The 22,224-nt window shown below is 35.5% G+C and overlaps 1 protein-coding gene and 1 non-coding gene across 2 annotated transcripts; both read left to right on the forward strand.

Moving 5' to 3' along the window:
• The first annotated feature begins 4,395 nt into the window (after positions 1 to 4,395).
• On the forward strand, positions 4,396 to 4,502 carry LOC142533997 (small nucleolar RNA R71). Its single transcript, XR_012816870.1, has one exon. It is a non-coding gene; the product is annotated as a small nucleolar RNA R71 (small nucleolar RNA).
• A 3,727-nt stretch (positions 4,503 to 8,229) lies between these two features.
• Positions 8,230 to 16,163, forward strand: LOC142532704 (putative protein arginine N-methyltransferase 6). The gene is given in 14 exon segments (XM_075639078.1): positions 8,230 to 8,618; positions 8,864 to 8,929; positions 9,196 to 9,264; positions 9,913 to 9,948; positions 10,457 to 10,522; positions 11,312 to 11,380; positions 11,543 to 11,620; positions 11,876 to 11,911; positions 11,913 to 11,955; positions 12,977 to 13,071; positions 14,531 to 14,615; positions 14,966 to 15,171; positions 15,554 to 15,672; positions 15,759 to 16,163. Coding segments are annotated over 14 exon segments (1,263 nt in total). The 5' UTR covers positions 8,230 to 8,366; the 3' UTR covers positions 15,802 to 16,163.
• The last annotated feature ends 6,061 nt before the right edge of the window (positions 16,164 to 22,224 follow it).

Here is a 22,224-nt window from a genome sequence, read left to right on the forward strand (position 1 = left end):
TTGTAAGATAGTGCAAGATCATAAGCTCTTCCCCGAAACTCATCTAACTAATTCAACTGCAGCAATCGTTTTTCACCTGCAAGAGCTAAATCAAAGTTTAGTGCTTTGGTCGCCCAATATGCTCTATGCTCTAATTCAACTGGTAGATGACATGCTTTACCAAAAAGCAACCTATATGGTGTAGTGCCTATAGGTGTTTTAAAAGCAGAACGATACGCCCACAAAGCATCATCTAACCGAATGGACCAGTCCTTCCTATTCACATTAACCGTCTTCTCTAAAATCCTCTTAATTTCTCGATTGGATACTTCAACTTGTCCACTAGTTTGGGGATGGTATGGAGTGGAAACCTTGTGGGTGACACCATATTTGCCCAACAGTTTATCAAAAATTTTGTTGCAAAAGTGGGTGCCACCATCACTTATGATTGCACGTGGTGCACCAAATCGATTAAAAATATGTTTCTTCAAAAATTTTAACACCACTTGTGCATCATTAGTGGCACAAGTCTCTACCTCCACCCATTTAGATACATACTCCACTGCCACCAGAATAAATTTCTTTGCAAAAGACGCAGGAAAAGGACCCATAAAATCAATCCCCCACACATCAAATATTTCACACTCAATAATGTTATTTAAAGGCATCTCATGACGGTTGGAAATATTACATGTGCGTTGGCATCTATCACAATTGAGAACATACAAACGAGCATCCTTAAAAAGAGTTAGCCAATAGAAGCCACATTCAAGTACCTTAGATGCCGTCCGTATGGGTCCAAAGTGACCACCTACCTCACGGTCATGACAATGGTTCAGAATTTGATTGGTTTCCTCCTCCGCCACACATCTTCTTATCATGGAGTCTGCACAAATCTTAAACAAGAACGGTTCCTCCCAAAAATAATATTTCACGTCTGAAAAGAATTTCTTTCTTTGGTGAAACAATAAATTAGGTGGAGGTGTGCCAGTGACAAGAAAATTTGCAAAATCGGCATACCAAGGGTACGCATTTACCTCAAGCAATTGTTCATCAGGAAACCAGTCATCTATATCATCGTCACTGCCCTTAATTCTAACATGCTCAAGCCTAGACAGGTGGTCAGCAACTACATTTTCCACACCCTTTTTATCTCGAATTTCGAGATCAAATTCTTGCAATAATAAAATCCACCTAATTAACCTAGGTTTCGCATCTTTCTTAGCAAGCAAGTATTTTAGGGCAGAATGATCTGTATACACAGTTGCTTTAGACAGAACAAGGTATGAATGAAATTTGTCGAAAGCAAATACTATAGCAAGCAATTCCTTTTCAGTAGTAGCGTAATTCAATTGAGCATCTTTTAAAGTCTTACTTGCATAGTAGATGGTATGAAATACCTTGTTCTTCCTTTGACCCAGCACCGCACCAACAGCTGTATCACTAGCATCGCACATCACCTCAAACGGTAGCTCCCAATCAGGGACAGTCAGAACAGGTGTTGTCACCAAGCTTTCCTTGAGTATCTCGAATGCATGCAGACAAGTAGAATCAAAATTAAATTCAGCATCTTTCATCAACAAAGAGGATAAAGGTTTAGCAATTTTGGAAAAATCTTTAATGAAACGCCTATAAAAACCAGCATGCTCTAGGAAACTTCTAACTCCTTTTATTGATGAAGGTGGGGGTAAGTTTTTAATTACTTCCACCTTGGCTTTGTCAACCTCAATTCCATTCTCCGATACCTTGTGTCCTAACACAATCCCCTCTTGAACCATAAAATGACACTTCTCCCAATTCAACACCAAATTGCTCTCCTCACATCTAACTAACACCAAGTTCAAATTCTCTAAACATTCATTAAATGAGGAGCCAAAAATAGAGAAGTCATCCATAAAGATTTCAAGGAAATTTTCAGTCATGTCATGAAAGATAGCGGTCATGCATCTTTGAAATGTTGCAGGTGCATTGCATAAACCAAAGGGCATACGCCTAAACGCAAAAGTACCATAAGGGCAAGTGAAAGTAGTTTTCTCTTGGTCCTCAGGTGCAATTGTGATTTGATTGTATCCCGAGTATCCATCTAAAAAGCAATAAAATTCATGACCTGCTAATCGTTCAATCATTTGATCGATAAATGGCAAGGGAAAGTGATCTTTACGGGTTGCATCATTCAATTTCCTATAATCTATGCATACACGCCAACCCGTAACAGTTCTAGTGGGAATCAACTCATTTTTTTCATTAGTAATAACAGTAATCCCACCCTTTTTAGGCACACATTGTACAAGACTTACCCACGCACTATCAGAGATAGGATAGATAATACATGCATCCAGAAGTTTAATTGTTTCAGCTTTTACTACCTCTTGCATCTTTGGATTGAGTCTCCTTTGTGGTTGTGCTAGAGGTGAGTATTTATCTTCCATCAGAATTTTGTGCATGCAGATCGAAGGACTTATCCCTTTTATGTCCGAAACCTTCCAAGCGAACGCTCCTTTATGCTCCTTGAGGACTCCCAAGAGCTTACTCTCCATATCATCTGTCAAAGAAGAGGAAATAATAACAGGCAATTTATTATTTTCTCCTAGATATACGTACTTGAGATGTGGAGGTAATGGTTTGAGCTCCAAAGTAGGTGGCTCCTCTAGGCTTGACTTTTGAGGCATTAAATCTTTTCTGTCTCCCAATTCCTCTAGTCTAAGCCTCACTTGCTTTCTCCAAGGTGGAGTGGCATTCAAATGAGCTACCATCTCCATCTTTTCCTCGTCTAGCTCGTCCTTCTGCTTTTCAGTAGTGAGAGTGGCCTCCAATGGTTCTTTCAATCCATCCTGCACAAAATCACAAACAAGCGAATCCAAGACATCAATACGAAAGCAACTATCATTGTGCATTGTGTGCTTGAGAGTATTGAAAACATCAAAAATAATTTCTTCTTCTCCAACTCTCAGTCTCAATTTCCCCTCCTCAACATCAATCAGTGCTTTCCCTGTAGCCAGAAACGGTCTCCCTAAGATTAAAGGCATCTCTAAATCTTCCTCCATGTCAAGTACCACAAAGTCTGCAGGAAAAATAAACTTATCCACTTTCACCAGAACATATTCGATAATCCCACGTGGATACTTGACAGATCTGTCAGCCAGCTGCAACGACATCCTAGTTGGCTTGGGTTCACCTAATCCCAGTCTCCTAAACACAGAAAAAGGCATCAGATTAATACTCGCACCAAGATCACATAGAGCTTTATGAAAATTAATGTCACCAATAATGCAAGGTATCGAGAAACTCCCTGGATCTTTTTGCTTCGGAGGCATCTTGTTTTGAACTAAAGCGGAGCAATTTTCGGTCAAATTCACCGCCATATGATCTTCTAGCTTCCGCTTATTTGCTAAGATATCTTTCAAGAATTTTGCATAACTTGGCATATTCAATATAGCATCAGCAAAAGGAATGTTAATATGCAATTTTTTAAATATCTCAAGAAATTTACCAAATTGTGCATCTAATTTAGCTTTCTTCATTGCTGCAGGAAAAGGTGGAGGGATAACAATTTTATTCTGTGCAATAGGTGTAGATGTAGAGTTAGAAGACTTACCTCCTCGATTTTTCACCTCATCCTCACTGTGCTTGGTCTTCTCCTCATTAGACCCGAGTGTTTTTCCACTACGCAATTCCACCGCCTTCACATGTTCTCTTGGGTTAGTTTCCGTGTTGCTTGGTAAAGTTCCTTGCTCCCTATTAGCAATCAACTTAGCCAATTGTCCAATTTGATTCTCTAACCCCTTTATGGATGCATCTTGGTTCTGAAATCTCGTCTCTGTTGCAGAAATAAATTTAGTCATCATTTGCTCTAAATCGGACTTCTCCTCCCGAGACGGTTCTGGCTTGAATCCTTGGTGCATCACATATGGTGGACCTCTTTGTTGGCGATGTTGGTTGTTTTGACCTCCCCATGAAAAGTTTGGGTGATTCCTACATCCCGGATTATATGTGTTCGAGTAAGGGTCATTTCTAGGACGGTTCTGGAATCCCACTTGTTTTACCGGTGCTCCCTCAGGCACATAGAATGGATTGCCATCTTGGCAATCCTGCACATCATGCTCACCCCCACACTTATCACAGAAAATTTCTTGCAGACGCATAGCCGACCCACTCATGCTCATCCCATCAATCTTTCTATTCAAAGCCTCTAACTGTGCTGAAACCGCCGACAAATCATTAACTTGATTAACTCCAGCACCTCGTCTCTGCCTATCAGACTGAGGATGATAGCTACTAGCAGCCATCTCTTCCAATAACTCATATCCTTCCTCCGCCATCTTTCTCAGTAAGTTACCACAGGCAGCAGCATCTATCATAGTACGGTTAGGAGTAAGCAGACCGTAGTAGAAAGTTTGAACAACTAACCCAAGAGGCAGCTCATGGTGTGGACATCTCCTCAACAAGTCCTTGTAGTGCTCCCATGCCTCGTAAAGTGACTCTTGCTCATATTGAGCAAAAGTAGTAATGTCGGCTCTGAGCTTCATAGTCTTCGACGGAGGAAAGTACTTGATCAGGAACGCCTTTGCCATATCTTCCCATGTAGTAATAGACCCTACAGGAAAACAGTTTAACCACGACTTAGCTTTATCTCTCAGTGAAAATAGAAATAAACACAAACGAACAGCGTCATCAGACACGCCATTAAACTTAAAAGTATCACAAATTTCAAGAAAGTCAGCTATATGAAAATTAGGGTCGTCAAGTGCACTTTCCCCAAATTGGACAGTGTTCTGAATCATCTGAATGATAGCTGGCTTGATCTCAAACTGATTAGCTCGGATGACTGGTCTTACGATGCTTGGACGTGCTCCATCAAGAGACGGCTGTGCATAATCCAACATCGGTATACGCCTTGGCTCCTCTCTTTGTTGATCGCCTTCCATTCTTTCCTTCGCTCTTTGCTGCTGTAGTCGACGTCTAGCTGTGCGTTCGATCTCGGGGTCAAAAGGCTCAAGCTTAAACTCGAGTGATCTTCGCATGCACCACAAGAAAAATCTGCAACACAATGAGAGTATCAAATAACAATAAAATAAATAATACTAAAGAATTTAAATGAAAAATAAAAAATTGTGAATCAACAGTCCCCGGCAACGGCGCCAAAAACTTGATCGAGCAAAACTTGCACAGTGAATAATCCCAAAATTTATTTTATAAATGAAAGCTCGATTTAAATATCGCAAGTGCACGATAGTCAAGTTATAATAAACGTAAGTGAATACGAGTATCGTTCCACAAGGACTGCGTTACACTATTTTTATTTTCAAGTAAAATTTCTTTAGCAACGATAAAATGAGTTGATGATTAAACTAATGTAAATTAAACAACTAAAATAATTAAAATGCAAAGAAAACGTACTCAAGAACGCAATGATTAATTTGGATTAAATCAAATGAGAAATGAATTTGTTGGGAATTAGCAGTTCACCTACCACTCGTGTTTAAATAATCACACTCGACTTTTACTCGTGCGTTCGACGGAATTCCCTAGACTAATTAATATACTCTGTCGAACTATATTAATACTAATCAAAAACATGCAGTACTCAAGTGTCCTCAAATATTTAACAGTTCAAGATTGCATTACATTCTATGGAATCCACTAGCTTTCATTCGGGTGAACTATCACTATCGACACATACCCAATTCCGTATATCTACTAAAATTGTAAATCCGTGGTTTATACTATTTTATCGTATTGTTAACTATTCTATCGAACTCATCAACAACATGAATAATCAAAGGAAGTTAGCTAGGCTTCGATTGAAACAAGAAATAACAATAGCATAAACAAATCACTAATAAAAACGTCGAGAAATAATGTTAAACACCGAGTACGGGGTAGGATCCCCTCAAATCCCAACAAATCTAGAGTTTAGCTACTGAAATTCATGATAAAAACCAACAATCAATGTAAGAAATAAAATACTGAATAATGAAAATACTAAAGATGACGATGGATGACGGCCACGACGCGTGGAAATCTCGAGGTCTTCGAAATCTCCTTTGCTCCTAGCCTCTTCTCCAAGAAAAATGATGAAAAGTCTGATAAAAGATGAAAAACGGCTGCTGCTCTCGTGTGTTAGGTTATGGTGTAGGATAGAGTCCCTAGAAATTTGGAAACAAATCTTTCTCAATCTCGCTTCTCGCTAGGGCGGTATATTTTGACCGCCCTAGCGAGAGGTCCTCGAATAAGCTTCCTCGAGCATGTCCCTGGTTTCGCTGGGGCGGTCACTTTTGACCGCCCTAGCGAGACACTTGCGCAAAATAATCCTCGGCCAGACCACAATGCTCGCTGGGGCGGTCACTTTTGACCGCCCTAGCGAGACCTCTTCGATATTATGCCAAAGTTTCTCCCACTTTTTGGTTCAATTCCTACAAAATAACCACAGAATACACGAGATTAGTCAAATGCTCAGTAATGCTAAAAAAATGCAAAATTCAACTAAAACAAACTAATATGATGCATGAACGCGACTCAAAACCAACACTAAAAACACTTAAAAACGAGTCCTATCATCGACCATGTATTATGGGTCGACCAACATTAATTTTTTTGGTCGACCAAAATTTTGTTGGTCGACCAACCAAACCAAGAAGAAATTCTTCTCGGTCAACCAACATAATTTTGGTTGACCAAGAAGAACCCATAATTACTTGATGTGTCAGGTTTGTTTGTTTTATTATTATTATTATTATTAATTTTTGTCTATTTTAATTATCTTATTCTCTTAATTTTTGTTGAATTTTTTAGGATATACCTTTGGGTCGACCCAAAAACAAAGCAACAAGGGTCGACCCAAAAACAACAAGGTCTACTTTGTATCGACCCATCTAAATATGTGATTCATATGTTAAAACATGTAATATTATATGACATAGTTCTGAAATTGTGATTCGTATGTTAAAACAACATGTAACATAGTTGGTTGTGAAATTGTGATTCATATGCTAAAACATGTAACATAGTTGTGAAATTGTGATTTATATTATAAAACATATAACATAATTGTGAAATTTGTGAGATTATGATTCATATGTTAAAACATGTAACATAGTTGTGAAACTGTGATTCATATGTTAAAACATATAACATAATTGTGAAAGCGTGACTCATATGTCAAAACACATGTAACATAGTTATGAAATTGTGACTCATATGTCATAACATGTAACATAATCATGTAACATTATAGAACATACTTGTGAAATTATGTGATTCATATGTTAAAAACATGCAACATTGGTCAAAATTATGTAATTATCCGTCAAAATTAAGTAATTATAAGTCATATTTGTCAAATATATCGATTCATGTGCTAGAAAAAGGGTCGACCCAAAAGCAACCTTGATCGATCCAAAATCAACATGGGTCGACCCAGAGATCAACATGGGTCGACCCAGAGATCAACATGGTCGACCTAAATATCAACATGGATCAACAAGGTCGACCCAGAAGTAACATGGTCGACCCAGAAATCACCATGGTCAATCCAAAAACTTACCAACAACAAAATTGCACCATAAATACTTACATCGAAATTAAAAAGATCAATAATTAAAAGATCAAACATATTACATGCTAAAAAATATCTGAATTCGGATAAAAAATAAGCACCGGATCGATCCAAACTTGGTCGATGCTACCCAACATTTTGCTTGAGTAGACCAAACATGGTCTACCATTTGCTTGGGTCGACCAAGCATGTTGGTAGGTAGACCAAGCTACCCAACATGCTTGGTATAGCTTGGTCGACCCAAGTTGCTTGGGTCGACCAAGCATAATTTTGATCTACACAACATGTTATTTTGGTCGATCCAAGCAAAGTGTTGGGTAGACCAAAATTTTCAGTGATTTATACGTATTCAAAGTTTTTTGAAGCAATTCTGACATCAAATATTACGAATATTATTTTCAAAAATAACACATAAAATTGCATAAAATTAAGAAGCACGTTGGTCGACCAAAAAACATTGGGTCGGCCCAAGCACAAAGGTCGACCCTTTCCCTAGTTTTGAAATCGACTGAATGAGATAGATGGATTTAATGTTAAAAGTTTAAGTTAATGATATATTTACATTTAACAGATGAACATTTATATAAAATTACTTGTGAATCCTTTTTTTAAATAAGCCAGCATCGAATCCCCTTTTCCTAAATTTCCCGGATTTAAAATCAATTTTTCCATTTTTGTATTATAGGGACCAAGATAGACCGATATATGTACCAGAGTAGTACTCACTGTTTCTTCAGACTTCAGCTTCCGTTGCCATTACGCTCGTTACCACCAAATTCAATTTCTTCTCAGGCTAAGCATTTGTACCTTCCTGTTCGCCGGCTACGGAGCTATGTCGCAGGCGATTGGTGGTGGAGACGGCGAAGTTTACAGGAACGGCAACCACCACGGTGGTGGCGTTCACTCGATTGGAAGACGAATTCGAAGGAGCAACCGCAGGTCACGTGATTCCGGCGGTGGATCCGATCCTAGGGCTCCACAGCCGCGTCAGGAGAAAGATAAAGCTCCGCTTCCGTGTACGGACTTCGACGTGGCCTATTTTCACTCCTACGCTCACCTCGGCATTCATGAAGAAATGATAAAGGTGCGGTACTTGTTTCTCCGTAGGCAGAGAGTCGAGTCGCTAGTTTACAAAGCCTTAGGTAGCTCTTGGTCAGCATCAGGTGCTTGAGGATTTCCTAGTTGTGCAGTGCTGGTGTTGACGAGGTCTAGGAATTTTACCCTCGTCATTTCTCAAACCAGATTTGATTAAAGGAGATAGATGTGTTGCTTTTAGTTGAATTGTAAAGTTTTTTGATCATGCGTGAACTTGTCTTTTCATTTACACAGGATCGTGTGCGCACGGAAACTTACAGAAATGCAATTTTCCAGCATCGAGATCGTATTGAAGGAAAAGTAAGCATTTGTATAGACGGTTGGTAGTTTCAATTTAATTTCAATTGCAGGTAACTCTTCCGTGTACAAAGATACCTCCATACTTTAGCTGCTACTATGGTCTGTCCTTTAATTAGAATTTGAGCCCACGTGGATGTTATTTGATGTTTGCTGTTGGTTAAAAAATAGAAACTAAGATAGAATGCAATTATTTCCTAGTCAGTTGTGGCTAAATTTCTACATATTGATTTTATTATTAGTTGTTGAGTTTGACTCTCTCATCTCAGGTGGTAGTTGATGTCGGTTGTGGCACTGGAATACTATCTATTTTTTGTGCTCAGGCTGGGGCACGACGGGTGAGATGCTGTTTCAGTTTACCAACCTCTCAGTTCAGTCTATATATTCCCAACATGGTTCCAATAATCTTTTGCTAATATATAAATATTCTGCATTGAAATGAATCGTGACTTTTAAATTGCATGATTACCACACTTATTCAGTTACTTTTATGTAAATATTTTAATGTTCTAACCTCATTCATTTAGGCCACTATTCTTCTATTTATGTTGATGATTTCATATTCTTCCACCACTCAATTTGTAAATGTTTTGTATCTCAACCTGATCTGAGCATTCTGTATTTGTATAGAGGCCATCACCCTGGAGACTGTGAACAATCTAAGAGGAGCAAAAATGAGTTATTTAGTTGTGAAAGTTTATTTTTCTTTTCTTATTGTTATGTGACACTTGATATTTTGCTGGTCTAGTCATCCCGAATATTTATTATTCAAACTGATAAAGTATTTAGAAAATGAAAGCTCGGGCTTCTGGAATGGAATGTTTGGGGCATGGGATGGTTAGAGTTAATTTTACAGCAAAAATTGGTATATTTCATGTGTATTTTAGTTGTCGAGTCATGTGACATGTATGTCTTTATAACTATTTTCCTTCTTTCTCAATTTAGGATAGATAGATTGTATTGATCTCTAGTCATTTTACTATCAGGTGTATGCAGTGGATGCCAGTAATATTGCAGTTCAGGTATGCAGCGATCTGGTTTCAAATCTTCTTAGGATATTTAGAATGTCATTTGATTTACACGTGAAGACCATAAACATAGCTCAGTCATGGAAACAGTAAAATAATGAACTAAGCATTTCCTTCTTTGTTAAAACCCTTTGAGTTGATATGAAAATGAGACAGCATATAGGAATTAATAATTATTGTGCCTTTCTTGATTCAGACTGGAGAATTTGGTAAAATAGTTATTATGGCATTGTGAAGACCATAAACATAGCTCAGTCATGGAAACAGTAAAATAATGAACTAAGCATGTCCTTCTTTGTTAAACCCTTTGAGTTGATATGAAAATGAGACAGCATATAGGAATTAATAATTATTGTGCCTTTCTTGATTCAGACTGGAGAATTTGGTAAAATAGTTATTATGGCATTGTTGGTCCTCCTTGTGAGAAATGGGATATCAATTTTGGTAGTTTGTGTTGTAACATAGTTTTGATAGGTGGTGTTGTTTTGAAATATTACCGCAGGCAAATGAAGTAGTCAAGGCAAACAATTTATCTGATACCATCACTGTTCTGCATGGCCGTGTAGAGGTTGCCTCTTTACCAATTCCCAATTCTCTCAGCAAGATTATCTATTTTTCACTGGTACTTTATCTATAATTTGATTTTCAAGAGGAAAACATATCATCCTCTATGTTCTGAATTTTTTAATTTGACAATTTTCACAATTGTATCAAATTAGTTTACCCGTCATAGCTTACTTGAAATTATTAGATTTGTTCATAGACTATCAAGAGTGGATTTGTGTGTGGCAGCCATGAGGAGTGGACGCGGTTAAAATTTCCTGTTACCTGAAAAGGCTAAAGACACAGTGCAAAAGGCTATGCTCCTTGAAATAAGTAATAATTCATGGGTGTGAGAATACGTTTTTCCCGAAAACAATTGTAATGTTGTTAAGAATAATGTGCTCTCTATAATTTTGATCCTGTTGACTCTTCTTGAGTTTGCTTTTGGAAGTTATGCATTGAATAATTATTCACATCAGATTCTTTGTAGACCTTGATGTTACATTGTGTTGGTCAGTGGGATAGGGTTCAGCTGTTCTCTTTTTTTTTTTTTTGGCGGTGGTTGCTGTAGGTGGTGAAACTGGTTTTATACACCAAAATTCACTTTATTTTTGCAGAATAGAATAATATTTTGGGAAAGGTGTGTGGGGGAATGACTGACTATCACACCTGCGTCAGAGTACTGTAACCAGCATTTTGACCATGGTTTTTATTATGACTATTCTATGTACTTCAGATCTTCTTTATAAAGTAGTGTACAAGTTGATGTATTTTCATTATTAAGAATAGAAGCATAACTGTTTTCTGATCTCAGGATGTTGAAATCGATGAGGAAGTTGATGTTATAATTTCAGAATGGATGGGTTACATGCTTCTGTATGAGGTAAGTTTTGATACATGATAGCCATTAGTCTTAAATGGAAGCATAACTGTTTGCTTGATAGTTTTCTTGTGAATATTTTGGATTACTACATTTTTTTCTGGTTCGAGCATTGGCTTCTTTCCTTGTTATTTCACCTTAATGAACTTTTTGACATCCTGTTAGAGCATGCTGGGGAGTGTCATTTCTGCTAGAGACCGTTGGTTGAAACCTGGAGGTCTTATACTTCCCTCAAATGCCACGGTATAGATCAGTTATTCCCTTCTCTTAATCGCTCCTAGTTTTTAGCATGCATATTATGCTATTTCTCCAACTGTAGAGGCAGCTGTACTGAATTCGCTATTCAGCTGACCAGCTCCATGTTACTTGATATCAAAGTTTAATCTCTTTGTTACATAGATGGGTATTGGATACAAAACCATTTAGTCATGATTCTATCCAGAGCATTTAATAGCTAATATTTGGTGCACATAAAGTCATCCTTTATACATTATGCAGTTGTACATGGCACCTGTGTCACATCCATGCCGATACTGGTGAAAGTGTTGACTTTTGGCGTAATGTCTATGGAATCGATAGTGAGTATTCTTCTGAGAATCCTGTTAATTATATTTCTTGAAATTATTGAGCTGCATTGCCTGGGAATGAGATTTTTTATTATCTTACTTTTCTAGTTCAGAAATATATCCTATCACATAAATGTTTTATTTATTGATTAGATTTAGATGGACTTAAAAGTTTGTTCTATCGTGGATTCCAATCATTGTAGAAATTCTTGGCATTAATACTGAGAAATACAGGTACTAGCTACACTTTTCGTGGTTTCCAGTCAAAATAATGTTGACTAGGATTGATGTCAATATCGTAGTAGTCTATTTTCTGACTCTATTTAGTTTTTAATTTTGGCGGAACTTGGTGCCAAGACTTGTTTTGTTTTACCAATTTTGTTACTCTTTAGCCTCTATTTGGACTTTTTGGCACACTAAGTTTTCATTACTTTTAAATCCATTATTGCTTGCACTTCATGTTGAATGTACCAAATAATAAATGTCTCTTATTTTATTGTGCATCCAATTTAAAACGGCTTCACAATCGATGATAATATTGTTGTGTTGTGGAATCTTTGCTTTAGGAAGTGGGTCACCCTCCCATAGGGATGTTGAGGAAGTAGATTTCCTCTGACCTTGTCCAGAGACGTGCTAACTGTTGATGTGGTTGGAAAGGTCCATTTCCCTTTCTTGCAAGCCACCTTGTCTTTTTTTTATGATTGACCCTGCCTTTCCCCATACAAATTCTTCTCTCGTCAGAAAGCCTTGAAACCCGTCAAGGATTGAGAAAATGTAATCAAAAGCTTAACAAATATATGATCCCTGTTATATAAAGAAAGAAAATTCTACTCGGGTGGTCCCCTTATTGGTATGTGCCTTGTAGAGCTTGCTCGAACCTAGAGACCACTTCCTTGTCTCTTACGGTTTCACAGTAGTCAGTAAATAATTGGCATAAGATTTTTCACTTAACTGCTCATTGGCCATTTTCGAGTTGTCTCTTTCGCATTCTAACTTTTCATTGCAATAGTTGATGTATTGTGGTTATGTGTAGTGTCTGTCGTGATGCCGTTGGCAAAACAGTGTGCATTTGAAGAGCCTTCTGTTGAGTTAATCTCTGGTGAAAATGTATTGACATGGCCTAATGTGGTAAGTCCATGTATTTAAGATCTTTATTTTTTCATCCCCTATACACATAATATTCCCGTCTTTTTAACTCGTATTCATTCGTCCAAAACCTTCTCATCTTTGTGTGCTGTATGAAGTTATTCTTTATTGCTGTAAGGTTATTTGGCACCTCTTGCAGAATTTAGTTTGTTTCTAGAAAGCTTTCAGCATTACATATTGTGTTTTTAAGGTTATTCCTTGGCTACTGGGTATAGCCCTTACCAGGACAACTGCACTGTTTGGGATCCTTTTGGCTCTTAATTTCCACTTTTATCATTTATTTTGTTTTTACCTGTTCATTTTATCTATTATCCTTTTGTTTTTGTTTTCTTTTCTCCATCTCTTTCTTTTTTTGGTGGTGATTTAGGGATACGCCGTGACCATGGTATTAAATTTACTCAAATATCCCGAATTTTGGGTTTTGTTGGGGTTTTATCCCACAAAATCGAAGTCTCACTTGAAGTTCTTTTTTTGCAAACTTCCTCCGAAAATCTGAAGATATGGGAAAATTTTTCCAAAATCTATTGAAATTTTCCGTAATATTATGCCAAAACTTCCGCAAATGAAATATAGATGAAAAAAATTACATCTCCACAATTATTCGGAGGTATTGTTCAATGTCCTTAGAGATTTCAGAATTCTGAAATTTCCACTAGAATTTTGAAATTCCTAACCTACCGAAACATTGTCAACTTTCAATTTTTCTAAACAAAATTTTTCATCAGAACTTTAAAAAGTTTTCTGAAATTTTAAGAAAATCCTGAGATATATCAAAATCGAGCATTGTAGATGCGCTGGTTTGCTGTAATTTTTTTAATAGAGGATGAGAATCATGATTTCATGAGTAGGTGATACTTTTACTGCATTTGGGGTGGAAAGATGAAATCCTGTTGAAAAAGTGGGGGAAAAAAGGTGCAGAAACTGTAGAGATGACATGAAATTATACAACAAAAAATATTAAAGCTTAATGACTAACACATGGTGATACGTGTCTGTTAGGTTCTGTACATAAGTATTTGTCTATTTGGGCTCAGAGATGGGATTTGGGTCTATTGATCTAAGATGATAATCTCTTGGTCGGATTTGAACATCAGTTTGTTTATGGGGAACACCAAGGCGATGACAGATAAACCATGGATTCCTAGCGATTGGTTTCAAAGTTCTATATGAATACTTTGCGTTCTTTGAGAATTTAAAATGAGCTGAGAAGTCGCAGAATAACAGTTTACTGCATTATAGTCTCCTCATTGTGCATTAGTATTTGATTGTCATTCAATACCTAGATATCATCTTTCAGAGGCACATACCCATTAATTTCTCCTTTACAAACTATTTTTAATTATTTCCCTTATACAGTAGTAACATGTTCAATTTGCAGTTACACATTATGCGTTTTACTAGCATTTGACCTTTTGAACTTGATTCCAAACTCCTGTGACAGGTAAAGCATGTGGACTGTAGTACTGTAACAATTCATGAGCTAGAATGCGTTTCTACAAAATTTAAGTTCGCTTCAATGATGAGAGGTAAAGTACTTCCCATCCATGATACATCTCTAGCCCTTGTGAGTCAGTATGTGTATTCATCCATCTCTTTCATGCATGCTTGCATACTACTGTGCCCCTAATTTTGTTCCCTCGAGGTGCATATTCTCATTATTTTTCTTCCCGTTTTTGTTTCTTTATTCACTTATCATTCATGAGCTCATATTTTTTTAATACAATTGTGGGGAGGGAGAATAACTGATAAGAGAGACTGTGCCAAATGATACGATGGCTCTTGGCAGCTCGTAGTTTTTTCTGTTTACCTTAACAGTTCATATAATGCCAGAGATTATTATTTTTCATTGAAGTCCTTATCTTGTTAATGATTCTAGCACCATTTCACGGATTCGCTTTCTGGTTTGATGTCGAATTTGGTGCGCCTGCTATGTCCTCTTGTGACAATATTGATCAATCTGCATCTGTGGAGACTCCTGATGGTCGTGTTACAGATTCCTCTAAAAAAAAGAAACGCTCCAATCCCAATGACACCCTTGTGCTATCTACATCCCCTGAGGAAGCCCCTACTCATTGGCAGCAGGTGTCTTGCATACTCTCAACATTTAACCTTTTCTTTTTGTTGCGTGGTAGTAATATGCAAGCATGTGCTTTGAACCTCCAATATTAGAAACATGACTAGCTATTAGCTTTCATAGGCAGACCCAATGCAGGCAGTCGCCCCCCTTAAATCGAATTTTTTTAAATTTCATCTCTTTTTTAACAAAATTAAGTTTTCCTCCCCTAATTCTGTTGAGATGTACCTTTCTCAGTCTTGCTTTTCCTCCCTAAAAATCCTAATCTTCCTCTGGCTAAGTTTTTTATCCTTATGCTGAACTTTATCATGACTCTGCGATTGTGATAAACAAAAAAGACCACCTCGTCCTGCTTATTTAGTCGTCAGATTCAATCCATGGAATTTGCAGACATTAGTCTACTTCTATGATCCAATAGAGGTGGAACAAGATCAGCTTATTGAAGGCTCTGTGACTCTATCTCAAAGCAAAGAAAATCCCCGGTTCATGAATATTCATCTAGAATATGCGTGAGTAAAAAAATTATCTTTGTTTGCTTCTAAAATCATTTAATCTTCATGATGATATATTGATGATGATTTTTACCTTCTGGCAGATCCAATGGTTGTTTTTTCGTTAAAGAATCAGTTATGCGGTGAATGAAGCAGTAGTTTCTTCCAACTAATTTCCAAAGCTCCAAAAAATTGAACTCCAGAACGTAACGGAAAGATACATGGCATCTGTTCGATTTGACTTTTGCAGATTTCGGTTCCTTATTGATATGCTTGCTGTAGGCATCTTTCGAATGTGAACTCAACCAGATCCGTGCTTCTAGACGTAATTGACCTCAAGATGGCATTCTGTCTGATCATAACATGCACAAATATATGGGTAAACTTTTCGAGCAATTTAAGATGATATTTTTTCCGTCAGCATTCTTTCGCTCCAGGGGTGTGTACACAGGCTTTGGTGGCAATTGATGATCCTAAGTTTTGTTTAATCATCTCCCTTTATCCTTGTTCTTTATTAAAAATTTACTCCCACTTGAACTTGAAATTGAAGCAGCAGTTGGCTTGGACACTAAAAAATTTATTGTTCCTTGTTATCTTTCGCTTCTTCATTTGTTTCCTCGTGACTCGTGAAAAGTTTTATTATAAAAGTTTTTGTGAAAAAATATTTCTTATTTTTAGTTATGAACATCTCTCTCCCAAAGATGTTTTTCACTTGAATGGTTACAATAACCTTGTCAAATATACAAAGTAATCTTCAAATATATACGTATAGACTACAGAGATACCACATGGACGTAAAGGGTTGCATGGTTTGAAGATCAAGAGATCGGAAGAGAAAAGGAAGTATTAAGAATGATAGAAATTGAAATATCTTTTTATTGACGAACATTTATATTACACGATTATAATGTTAATAAAATTTTACAATAACAATATAAATACATTGCACACCATAATTAATACTGATAGAAAAGTTTGTAAGGAAAGTCCTCGAATCTTTTATCGATAATTTCTTAAAAAGAGGGTTAACTTTGTAAATTTGAACCGAAACACTTTCGTTCACAAAGTAGAAACTCTTATTAAACAAACTATAACAATTAAAAAAGATATATTAAAATTATGATCAAACTAAGGTTACATTAAAAAAATTCTGTTTATACATTTTTGAATGTTTCATTACTCAATTGTTAACACAACTAATATTTAATTCGTACGATGCACAGGATGATATTATTAAAAATTAATTATTATAAATAATAATAGATATTTAAATTGTAAAAAAATTATATAATTATTAAAAAATAAAAATAAGAAAATATTATTAGCGCTAATTTTGAAAAACTTTCTTAAATATAATGTATGTCGATTAATTATGTTAGCCTAAGACAATGACATGGTTCTTATCGTGTTTAATGTATTAATGTCGATCATCAACCTAAATACATATTTAATTCTTTAATTCCGAGGAACTATATATATTATTATTTTTTAATATGTGATAAATAAATATTTTTAAATCAAATTTAATAAAACTAATGAGAAATAGTTTTTTTCAAAATTCAGTAATTTCGTCTAAATCCTCATTCACAAACAATTTTATGACATGATATGTGTTTGACATATTTGAAGGATAACAACAATTTCTTCATCAATATCTTTATCCAAATAAATTGTGATTTTATCTACAAAATATATTCATAATGTAAACAACGACCTATTATTCTTAAAGAAAAATGAAATATGTGATTATAAGTAAATTATATATAAACCATAAAAGTTATTTTATTAACATTTACTATGTTTATTTCAAAACAATGTCAGTAAGTTTTATAACTTGTTCTCTAATAAGTTGTGTACTTCATTTAGAATTGGTTTAATAATTTTTATTACGAGACATTTTATAATACATTGTATTCGTGAACTTTGTAATATTGAAGAACATTTAGCAAATGCGTAATAATTAAAATTTTGTGCAAATAGGATACTAATATTTTTTTACTTTTTGATCATGAAAGACAAATTTCAAACTTAGTGTCTTATTGTTCTCATTGTTTCTATATGTAAGTAGTTCATAATAGCGAACAAATATAAGTTTAAACGTCCATGACAAATTGGAAGGATTCAACTCACAAATGGTGCTGAAAAGAGGAGTCATTTCAGAATTCAGTTTTGGAATACATAAATTTAGTAAGATAAATAGAATAAAATTGATTTCCAATATAATAAGCAACGGTGCATTATTTATAATTTAAAATTCAAATAAGGCAGCCCAAGAGAAAAAAATTATATAGCAGGTACTTTTAACAAAATTATATCATGCATTAACTCTTTCAAATTATGAAAATCTCGAATTACATGCATTGTGTGTCAAAAATTTTTGATTATTGATGGTAATAGACATGTTTATTGAGGATAATTTTATGTATATTTGAAACTCTTTTGAATATATTTCTTTTAATTTTCTTGGGCTATCTTATTTGAATTTTAAGAAGGCAGTTCAAGAGATACAATATACATATGGTTTTGGAAAAAAACTATTATGCATTAATTTTTTCAAATTAAGATAATCTCGAAATAACATGTATTTGAGGTCAAACATTTATGATTGCTAAATGATAATTTAATGTCAATTGGTAAACCTTCTTTAAGTTATAACTTTTAATATTTTACCAATTTTTCTTAAGAAAAATTAAATAAACTAACTAAATATTGTATTTCTTTTTTTAGTAAGTAATTTGGACATGAACTTTTCTATTTTGACAAAAACTCTACTTATATATTTATATATATATATATATATATATATATATAATACAATCTTCCTTTATAAAGTTTACGTCGGCTAAATCTGTCTATATTGATTGTTAGGTTCAAAAATAAATTTAAAACGGATGAATAAATTTATCTCAAAAAAATTTCGGTATATATATAATATATAATACAATCTTCCTTTATAAAGTTTACGTCCGCTAAATTGTCTATATGATTGTTAGGTTCAAAAATAAATTTAAAACAGATGAATAAATTTATCTCAAAAAAAAATTCGGTTGGGTTAGCAACATTGAAATTTTATTCTTGTCAATTGCTCAGTAATCAATCAATATGAACTGTGCGGAAGTAGGCAGAAACTGGTTGAACAAATGACTTATCAAGAAAATAAGTAAGGATGCTAGACTGAAAAGTAAATAAGTACAAAATTGTTTCTGGAACTTCGGACATTTCAAAACTTGTACGTCACATCTTCTCCTCGTGGAAGGTTTGCACTAAAAGACTTTTGTAATTACAAGTAATTTGAAATAACCGCTTTAGTCTAACTTAACAATGTCTAACTGAAACTCTTAGTAAAACTTCAATCTAATTACTTTGAGCAGTAAGACTTCTTACTCTTAATTACACAAATTTCACATAGAAGTTCTATGCACAAACTTGATCCTCAAAATGATAAGATAATGATATCAGTGTGTCATGGCTATTTCAGTTTGATTCTCGGAAAGCTTTAACAGAGAAGATCATTTTGCTTTTATAATCCAAAGATAGATGGTGTAATAATCTAACTTATAGCTTGTTCAAATTATCTATTTATAGCTTTAATCTACAACGGTAATCTTTTCAAAATATATTTGTTTCCAAATGTAGATGTCATGTCATCGTAATTTTTGGCATGTTCTGATAATGCGTCAAAACCTGACATTCTGTTTAAAGTTCAGTGACTGTTAGTACGGAAATTTTTATCCGATATTTCATCTGGGCTATGATCCTTAATCACTGGTTATACTGATTATTTAGGGAATATATGGATTTGGTCTGACTGATCAACTAGATAGATATCAGTTAGGCTTCATCAATTGACCTAGAATTGGTTTGGCTATCAGTAACCTTCTTATGTTTTCTCAGTATGTCTTTGTAATCAGTTAGACTACTTAGTTCAGTTTTCTTCCTTGAATTCGGTTCAATTAGGTTCTAAAATTATCCTTTAGATCAGCAACCTTATTCAATCACCAAAACTTAACATGTTCCAATAATTTCCCCATTTTGGTGTTTGACAAAATTATATCAAAAAAACTAAATTCATTTATCCTCAACAATATATATTACTGAACTATCTAAACTAACTAAATATGTATTGTTCTTCATGTATCATATTCTAAGCTGACCAACGTGTTTATATGTTTCTTCTACGCATCAGTAGATTTAGGTTAACTATAACTAGTTGACTTCTTTTCTTTCTCATTTTTTCAACACTAGATAATGATGTGAATCTTTGTACGACGAATAGCAAACACGATTAAAATCGAATCGCGCCCTCAATTCAATAACGAACAAAGAATCGTTGTTGTCCCGATCTTTTGAATCAAGTGTGTGTGTTGTGATTTTCACCTCTAAGCTATGAAAAGTCTAGCAACAATAATCACGAAATAAACAACCGAAATTATAACGAACCTTCGAAGAACAAGTCGACGACAATCCGCACAAGCACGATCGACAAACGCCACAAAGTTAAAAACTTTGATAAGTTTGATTTTTGAATAACAAAGCGAAGCTTTGAAAAGTTTGAGAGAAAACTCTAAACTTTGATAAAATATCAATAATGAATCTGAAAAGTTTTAAAAGTTTACATGGTATTCTAGCTTATATATAGGAAACAAAACCCTAAATATAGAAAATTGCATAATTAAAGATAACAAATCAATAATTAATTTAGAATTTAATTAAACTAAGGAAACTAGAATTCTCCTCGCAGCAGTCGCGCCCGGGCGGTAGGATATTACCGCTCGAGCGCCAGGTCTTCTAGCTTGTTCCCGCTCGGGCGGTAGAATTTGACCGCTCGAGCGCCGAGGGTTCTGGAAATTTTGCTTCCTCCAATTCATCCTCTACTTGATTGTGATGCAACCCAAACCCCTCGAGCCTTGTTTCCAACCCTTCATTGGTTGGATGAAGGGCAACATTCAACATCTTCAAGCGTCCTCTCGGGATTGGCTCTTGAAACGCATAGTGGCTGGCTAGATTCATATCATGGTGGCTTTAGGTAGGCAAGAACAGAGACTAACTGAGAACTGACGCATTCAATTTTGTAATTAAAATTTGCTTGAAATTCTTCTATTTTAGTATAAATTTGAAAGTTATTGGCTTGAATTTGCCCACCAAGATGAGTAGCAGTGGTTGTTTGGTCCTTTTTTATATGCTCTTACTGATTAAATATGTCGATCATACCTGGATAGATCGAACACTTCTCTGAGAATTTTATTTTTGAAATTTTTAAGGTTTCCTCAGTACTCAGATTACTTCTTTTCAGAACATTTTAGAAGAGGAAATGACAGTGAGACTTGAGCTGATCCGATCCAAAGTTGTTTCAGCAGTTAAGTCCAAATCAGGGGAGGATGATTCCGAGTGAGTGAACAGTTTGGCTTCCTTGGAGTCAGTAGCAGTCGGCTTCTCAGAGACAGACTGAACTGAAAAACCACCTACTTTCTGCTCCTTGGTATCCACTGGATCAAAAAATTTGCGATCATTATCCCAGAATTTAACTTTCATTTGCATGGAGACCGGTTCCATATCTAGTTGCTTTGTCATAGCTATATTATCAAATGCGGTTGGGCAAGAAGGATCATAATTGGATCTTTGTTTGCCACAGATTGTAGTCAGCTTTTGAATCTTTAGAAGATTCAGGAGATGATATTGTCGTTGAAGAGCTTCAGCTATGACCACAATATTGACTTGTTGTAGAACATCTTTTTCTAATGTTATGTACCTCTTCAGCAAATCCTTTTTCTTCATTTTTGATGCAAAGATGATTGTCCTGAATTTCACCCATTCATCAAAGAATTTGATCTTTTCTGCAGCGAATTCATTCACTTCATCCATCTGTAGGTCTATTTGAGTCTGGATAGCTTATATTGGTTATGAGACATGAACTTCAACAACTTTATATCTTTCTTTCCCTGCGGTTGCGGAGAATGGAGACACCAGTCCTGACTTGGTGGATTGGATGGTATTTCAAATGATTACTCTTTTTGTTGGTCTTGGAGGAGAGAGAGCCGTTGGAATATTGATATTTTTGGGTCTGCTACCGCTATCAATTTCAGTTTTTTAGTTGGATGGTCAGTAGCCTTGTTTTTGTATATGGATAGGTATTGCCTTGATTGGTGTAGGAATTAGTCTGGTTTTTGTTGGTCCGGCCTTTTTAGAAGATGATAAAGAGTTGTTACCTCAGATTCATTAGATTGTAAAATCATTTTCCTCTTTGGCTTGGGTCAAGTTACCTTGCTTCCCTTCTTATCATCTGGTTTCTTTTCAGTTACCAATTCCTTTTCCGATTTCTTTCTTGTTAACCAACATCCCAGCAGAAGAGATATTTAGTGCTTGTCCTTTAGGGCTGAGAGAAAGAATGCTTGGTGTAGTGAGAGCCTTGAACTTGTGCAAAGTTACATAGTTCAGTAAGGATCCCGAGTCTTCAAAGAGTTTTCTCAAGGGGATGACGAATCCAAATGATTGCTGAACGACGATTTCGGTTGGGAATAAATCTAGCAAGCGGACTAGGTCAAGTAATAGTATTTGGAGATGAGTCCAGCT

Source organism: Primulina tabacum, chromosome 18 (genome assembly GCF_025594145.1).
Source record: "Primulina tabacum isolate GXHZ01 chromosome 18, ASM2559414v2, whole genome shotgun sequence".
Classification (NCBI taxonomy): domain Eukaryota; kingdom Viridiplantae; phylum Streptophyta; class Magnoliopsida; order Lamiales; family Gesneriaceae; genus Primulina; species Primulina tabacum.